We start from the raw sequence: 7473 nt of genomic DNA on the forward strand, positions 1-7473 counted from the left end.
CCCTAAGATGGCGGCGGGGGAGACGGTGAAGGTTGCCCCGTGTTCCTCCGGGCGCTAGTCCGCTGTCCCCCGCCCCGTCCCCCAGTACCCCGGCGGCTGGCCCATGGCCTGGCGGAGGCCCGGACCATGGACCTCCACACCGCCGTGTACAACGCCGCCCGCGACGGCAAGCTGCAGCTGCTTCAGAAGCTGCTCAGCGGCCGGAGCCGGGAGGAGCTGGAAGAGCTGACGGGCGAGGTGGCCAGCGGGGGGACGCCGCTGCTCATCGCCGCCCGTTACGGCCACTTGGACGTGGTCGAGTACCTGGTGGACCGGTGCGGCGCGAGCGTGGAGGCGGGCGGCTCGGTGCACTTCGATGGCGAGACCATCGAGGGTGCTCCGCCGCTGTGGGCCGCCTCGGCCGCCGGCCACCTGGACGTGGTGCGGAGCCTGCTGCGCCGTGGGGCCTCGGTGAACCGTACCACGCGCACCAACTCGACGCCCCTGCGCGCCGCCTGCTTCGACGGGCACCTGGAGGTGGTGCGCTACTTGGTGGGCGAGCACCAGGCCGACCTGGAGGTGGCCAACCGGCACGGTCACACGTGCCTCATGATCTCCTGTTACAAGGGTCACCGCGAGATCGCCCGCTACCTGCTAGAGCAGGGCGCCCAGGTAAACCGGCGCAGCGCCAAAGGCAATACGGCCCTGCACGACTGCGCCGAGTCCGGCAGCCTGGAGATCCTGCAGCTGCTGCTCGGGTGCAACGCCCGCATGGAACGGGACGGCTACGGCATGACCCCGCTGCTGGCGGCCAGCGTGACGGGCCACACCAACATCGTGGAGTACCTCATCCAGGAGCAGCCCGCTGGGGAGGAAGCGAGGCCAGGGCTGGCCCGAGAAGGCCCCTCCGCCGGCGTGGCGTGCGCGCAGCCCCAGGGCGCCCGCTGCGGCAGCTCCTCCCCAGAGGAATCCCTGAGTGAGGAATCGTTCGAGAGCTGCTGCCCCACCAGCCGGGAAGCCGCCGTGGAAGCCTTGGAGTTGCTGGGAGCCACCTACGTGGATAAGAAGCGAGATCTGCTCGGGGCCCTGAAACACTGGAGACGGGCCATGGAGCTTCGTCACCAGGGGGGCGCGTATCTGCCCAAACCCGAGCCCTCGCAGCTGGTCCTCGCCTATGACTATTCCAGGGAGGTGAACACCGCCGAGGAATTGGAGGCGCTTATCACCGACCCGGATGAGATGCGCATGCAGGCCTTGTTGATCCGAGAGCGCATCCTGGGTCCCTCCCACCCAGACACTTCCTACTATATTCGGTACCGGGGTGCGGTGTACGCCGACTCAGGCAACTTCGAGCGCTGCATCCGCTTGTGGAAGTACGCCCTAGACATGCAGCAGAACAACCTCGAGCCTCTGAGCCCCATGACCGCCAGCAGCTTCCTCTCCTTTGCCGAACTTTTCTCCTACGTGCTCCAGGACCGCTCGGCCAAGGGCAGCCTGGGCACTCCAGTCGGCTTTGCAGACCTCATGGGGGTGCTGTGCAAAGGAGTCCGGGAAGTGGAGCGGGCTCTGCAGCTGCCCAAGGAGCCCGGGGACTCGGCCCAGTTCACCAAGGCCCTGGCCATCATCCTCCACCTGCTCTACCTGCTGGAGAAAGTGGAGTGCACGCCTGACCAGGAGCACCTGAAGCACCAGAAGGTCTACCGGCTGCTCAAGTGCGCCCCCCGCGGCAAGAACGGCTTCACCCCTCTGCACATGGCCGTGGACGCGGAGACCACGAACGTGGGCCGCTACCCGGTGGGCAGGTTCCCCTCCCTCCAGGTGGTCAAGGTGCTGCTCGACTGCGGGGCCGACCCAGACAGCCGGGACTTTGACAACAACACCCCGCTGCACATCGCGGCGCAGAACAACTGCCCGGGGATCATGAACGCCCTGATCGAGGCGGGGGCCCACATGGACGCCACCAACGCCTTCAAGAAGACAGCCTACGAGCTGCTGGACGAGAAGCTGCTAGCCAAGAGCACCATTCAGCCTTTCAACTACGTGACCCTGCAGTGCCTTGCGGCCCGCGCCCTGGACAAGAACAAGATCCCCTACAAGGGCTTCATCCCCGAGGAGCTGGAGGCTTTCATCGAGCTGCACTAACAGGGCCCAGAGGAGAACCTGGGAGGGGCGGGACCTGCATCTGTCCTCGCCCCGTCGGGGAGCACTTCCGGTAGCTGGAACGGGGGGAAGGGCTTTCCCGCCTCCACGGCCCCCTCCCCTCCGCAGGGAGAGGGGAAAGGAGTCAGCGAGCTGTCGGTGCTAGAAGCCTTCAGGATCACGCGCTAGGAGAAAGGACTTTCTCGAGGAGCCCGCGCACGCGCGCCCATCCTTAACAGGGAGAAGACGCTCAACCTCCCGCACCTTAGTCCTGTCTGCCTGGGTTTCTGAGGGTCTGAGGGTCTCCTGACCCGGAGGCAGAGGGATTGAAGCCATCGCCATCCTCCCCTGCTAGAAATGCAAGAAGAAACGGAGAGTCGGGTCAGGCCTCTGCCCCTTACATGGCCGGATAGACCCAGCCGCCCAGTGCAGTGTTAGGACTGGGGGTCCCCGGGCGGAGGGGGAGTGGGAGACTCGCCCCCTACAGCACGTTTGCACCAGCTCCCTCCGCCCTGCTGTGGGCCGGGCTCTCTGCGGGGGGCGGCCTGCCCTTTGCGTGGCTTTTGTGGTTTGGTGTTCCGTTTATTTACTAAGCGGGCAGGTTACAGGTGTGGCTCAGGAGTCCTGAGGTTTTGCTGCCATATACTTTTTTTTTTTTTTTGTAAGATTTTGGTTTGTCGGGCTAAGTTCACTTGACGCAGCGAGAGTTTTGTCGTGCCTGAGATGGCCACGGCCGGCAGGAGGAGTGAGCTTCGTTGTGTGAAGAGTTGACGGAGGGAGGGGCCATCCCGGCCTATCAGTCCCCAAAACGAGGGTGACGGTACCTTTCTGAACACTTCACTCGTTGGCCTTTTACTTGGGCCGCCCGACTTCCCGTTCACCCTAGAAGAAGTAATTTTCCAAACGAGGAGCCGGCCAAACACTGAAGGAGCAGGGCTGCCGGCCGCTTCCCACCCAGCAAGAGCTAGCGTGGTTGGTTTGGGCTTTGGTTTTCACAATTTCCAAGTTAAAACTGCAGGTCACTTCTGCCTCACAAATCACACCGGAGGGCACAGGTGTGTGGCGAGCAACCCAAGTGGCTGTAGCCATTTTTTAGCTGCTTGGGGAACTGGATCCAGGTGACCCTGAGACAATGCCAAGTACACCGTTAAGCCACTAAGTCAGCTAGATGAGACGCTGGATGCTGGGAATGGGTTGCCAACTAAGGTGGTACAAAGTCTTGGTCTGCCATCCTTCGGGGCGTCCAGCGCCCCTGCCAGAGAACCCGCCCCAGCGAGATTCCCTCGGGGGCATCCTCCATCCGCCCCGGCTGCCAGCAGGAGAGTGATCTTGGCATGTTGGGAGAGCAGAAGAGGACGGGAGCAGCTGCCCGCCGACTCAGGAGAGAGGTCGTTCCCACCCCGCGCCTCTCCCGCAGCCTTGTCGAGGGGCAGCTACACAGAAGCCTCCAGAAGCCACATCGGGTCCCTGGATGTCCCGCCCCACCGAGGGACCTAGGTCTCGTTTGGATTTGCAGTGTTAGTTAGGACATTCTTTCTTTACAAGGAAAGACCAGGTTTCGCCTTCCGTCAAGGTGGGAAATGCTGTCACTGTCCCTCCCAAAGGCCGGAATAAAGAAACGAGGCAGTGTCCATTGCGAGTCTCTTACTGATGTTGTTAAAAGGATGACACGGGGAGGGGGCCGCCTGGCAGTCCCGCACAGGCTAGATGGGGGAGAAGGCAGGGAGAGTGTGCCACCGGGTGTAGAAGGTCCACGTAAAGGCTAATGGCTCCCACCCGAGTTTCGGTTTGTGTCCTGGGGCTTTGTGTCAGAGTGCATTAGGAAGATGTATTACTGCAGGGAAAAAAAAAAAACCCACTGCCTTAGTCAAAAGCCCTGCTTTTCAGGAGGGTTGCCACAGAAAAGAGGGCTTGACCTTCAGGAAAGGCGAGGAAGGGCTCAGGAAACAGGAAGGCCCCTAGCTCAGCCCTGCTTCGCAGAGACCCCAATGGAGCCCATGGACCCTCTGGCCCAGGAGGTCTGTGCATGAAGTTGACGTGCCCCTACCCCTCCCTTTGTCCTGCCGTCTCGCTGGTTAAATTGGTTTTCTCCCACATTCACAGTGTCAACCCTCCCCAACAGCAGTGCCCTGGTGGTGGGTCATTGAGTGTTTCCTGAGGGCCCACTGTGTGCCAGGCAGGGTTCGAGCCCCCTTGGAGGCGGGGGGAGGATTGAGCCAGCTATACTTGAGACCAGTCATCTCCCCTGCGTCCTTAGCTCCTGGGACAGTGGGGAGACCATGCTGTGGTCTCGCCAACTCCTGGTTTCACTGGGCCCCAACCACACTTACCAGCTAACACCCACTCAGCTATGGTGTGAATATATGGTTGTTGCCCTGAAAGAGTGGATTTTGAGTCAGCAGATGCTCTCAGGAAACATGTAGACCAGCAGCATTTATTGAGCCCTGACTGGATGGCAGGCACCATTCTGTGTGCTTGGGTGGGCTGCCAACAGCAGCCCTGGAAAATAAGTACCATTATTCCTATCTTGCAAATGGGGGAAACTGAGGCTATTAAGAGATTGTATTTGTCGGGAGTCGCCGAAGAGGGAAACCGATCTGGGCCACGTGCTTTCTTTGAAGGCTCACACCTGAGAATTGTGACTTTTGCCTGAGACTCTCCAGAGAAAGCCATCTTAAAGCTCAGGCAGGTTTCCAGTGAGGACTGATGTAGCAGCTCAGAACTTAGGAATGATCTGCTTCCTCCTGGGTCCCGCCGTGGCAGCCGGCAGAATGGCATACGCCAGCCAAAGTCCTGATGGTCACTGGAATTGGACCAATCGTAGTAGCCCAGGAATGGGTCGTGCTGGCTGACTCAGCCTGGGTCAGTGATTACCTGCACATTACCAGTGACAAGACAAGCTCAGAGAGGCCAGTTGCCTGCCCAAGGCCACACAGCCAGGATGGTGACCCACCTTGCTGATAGGTGAGCAGACCAGGGCTCAGAGGGAGTGGCGTTTGCCCGAGCTCACCGGGGTCAAGGCTGAGACCCAAGATTGAGGGTGTCAAAAGTGTGCAGCCCACCCCACAAGTGGGAGCCACTGCCCCTACTCACTGTCACTCCCTACCCCACTTCCTGCCTCTGCAGAACTGAAATCAGGGCCTGAAGTTCTTTCTGCTCATTGGCTTGTCTACTTGGTTAATGCCTTTCTCAGACCTTCTGGAGCCCTGGGAGGGTCTGTGTTGGTCCCCACTGAGTGACCCATGTGGTGAGTGAATGAATGAATGCCTCTTGCCTCTGGGGCTTTCAGTCCCCCCCTAACCACTTGGGAGCAGCCCCGATGGCTTTGCCATGCACGGAGCCTGTCGCCCCCGTGGGATTCCAGGACTGTTATCTGAGCAGTGTTTACAGTGAGCAGAGCGTCCCGGCCTGAGGTTAAAGATAGCACTGCTCAGGGGCTCACATCACAGGCCCAAAAGCTGAGATGACCAGCCCCTGGGAAGGTGGCACTTGGCTGGCACTGCAGGGCACTAACTCTGTGTCCCTGGAGAAAGGGTGAGGGTGTGGATTCCTTCAGGAAATTCAGTTAGGACTGGACAAAGGGTGATTCCACCCAGTGGTTGCCACAACATGTGTTAGGCAAGACCCAGACCAGACGCAGGCAGCACCACCCCTCCTGCAAGGCGGGGGAGAAGTGCTCCCTCCCCTGACCCCAGCACCTGTGTTTCTAGTAGGTTGCAAAAGAGACAGTGACCCTCAACACCGGACGGGACATTTGAAATCCCCCAGTGCAACCCTCTCCCCCTGACCTGAATCCTGATGTCTTCTATTAAAAGCCCATCAATGAAAGGTCTCCATCGGATGTCACCTCCTCCGTGAAGCCCTCCCAGATCATCATTAAAAACGCAGCCCCAGACAGCCTCCACCACATCCTCCTGGGTACTTCCTTCTTAATCCTTAAAATCTTAACACCTGTCATCATCTTCTTTTAAAAAAAAAAAATTCTATTTTATTTTATTTATTTCTTGACCACGCCACGCAGCACGCAGGATCTTAGTTCCCCGACCAGGGATCGAACCTGCACGCCCTGTATTGGAAGCGTGAAGTCTTAACCACTGGACTGCCGAGGAAGTCCTCATCATCTTTTTCTTTGTTTCCTTCCTTGTTTTTTCATCATGTCCCTTCCTTAGAATGTCAACTACTCAAGCTCATTCCATACTGTGTCCCCAGCACCTAGAGGAGGGCCTGATTCACAGTAGTTCATTAAGCATTTGTTGAATGAATAAATGAACTCACGTGACTTGTTCCAAGAAGAGCAAGGAACCCTGTGTGGCTGGATCAGAGTGAGTGAGGGGAGTGCAGGAGGAGCTGGTGGACACAGGCAGATGGTGCAGGGCCTTTAGGCCCTAAAGAGCAATTTGACTTTTACCCTCAGGGCTATGGGCAGCAATGGCAGAGTTTCACACCAAGGAGAGACATGGCCTGATTTAAGCCTTGAGATCACTGGCTACCGCTGGAGGAACGGATTAGAGAGAGGTCGTGGGATGGACAGAAGTGAACAGATTTCAGATCCATTTTGGAGAAAGGCTGGCAAGACTTGATGAATTGGTTTGGGGAAGGAGAGAAGTCTAAGATGACTCCTAGGTTTTTTGGCCACAGCCAGTAAGTAGATAGATGGTGGGGCTGTTTAACGGGCTGTGGAGAAATGGAGCAGAGTTCCTGACTCGGGGTGACTCTAGGGCCCAGTGGGAACCCTACTGTAGCTGCCTCATTCACCACTGTATAGCTGGTACTTAGGAAAATGCCTGGCACATAGTAGGAGCTCAATCAGTATGTGTTGACTAATAGAAGGCTTTCAGTCCCAGGGAAGGTAGGCCTTTGAGTTGCTGAAGTAGCTTAACATTGACTTCTAAGAGCCTTAAACTCAGCCACCACTCAGGGCAGGCAGGTAACACAGGTGAGTGAGCTGGCAGGTAGGCAGCTGTGACCCAGCTTCAGTCGAAGAAGTCACAAACAAAACTAGAAAGTACTTTGAATGGAGCATACAACACAACATATGAAAAATGTGTGCAGTGCAGCTAAAGCAGTGCTTAGAGGACAATGTATAGCTTTAAATGCTTGCACTAGAAGACAAGAAAAACGAAATCCGCAAACTATGGCCCATGGGCCAAGTCCAGCCACACTCCTGTGCTTACACCTTCCCTGTGGCTGCTTTCATGCTGCAATGGCAGAATTGCATTGCAACAGAGACCATCTGGCCCCCAAAGCCTAAAATATTTACTGTTTAGCCCTTTACAGCAAAAGCATGCCAATGCCTGATCTAAAGTTTCACCTTAGGAAGCTAGAAAAATCAGCACAAATTAAGCCCAAAGAATA

General features: G+C 57.6%; 1 protein-coding gene across 1 annotated transcript; it reads left to right on the forward strand.

Annotated features, from left to right (window-relative positions):
* FEM1A (fem-1 homolog A) lies at positions 1-3749 on the forward strand. Its single transcript, XM_060007506.1, has one exon. The coding sequence runs from the start codon at positions 127-129 to the stop codon at positions 2119-2121; it is 1995 nt and encodes a 664-aa protein (XP_059863489.1). The 5' UTR covers positions 1-126; the 3' UTR covers positions 2122-3749.
* Positions 3750-7473: the final 3724 nt, after the last annotated feature.

Source organism: Delphinus delphis, chromosome 3, assembly GCF_949987515.2.
Source record: "Delphinus delphis chromosome 3, mDelDel1.2, whole genome shotgun sequence".
Classification (NCBI taxonomy): Eukaryota; Metazoa; Chordata; class Mammalia; order Artiodactyla; family Delphinidae; genus Delphinus; species Delphinus delphis.

Coding starts and splice junctions, on each gene's coding strand:
- FEM1A (XM_060007506.1), top strand. CDS start 127: ATGGACCTCCACACCGCCGTGTACAACGCCGCCCGCGACGGCAAGCTG.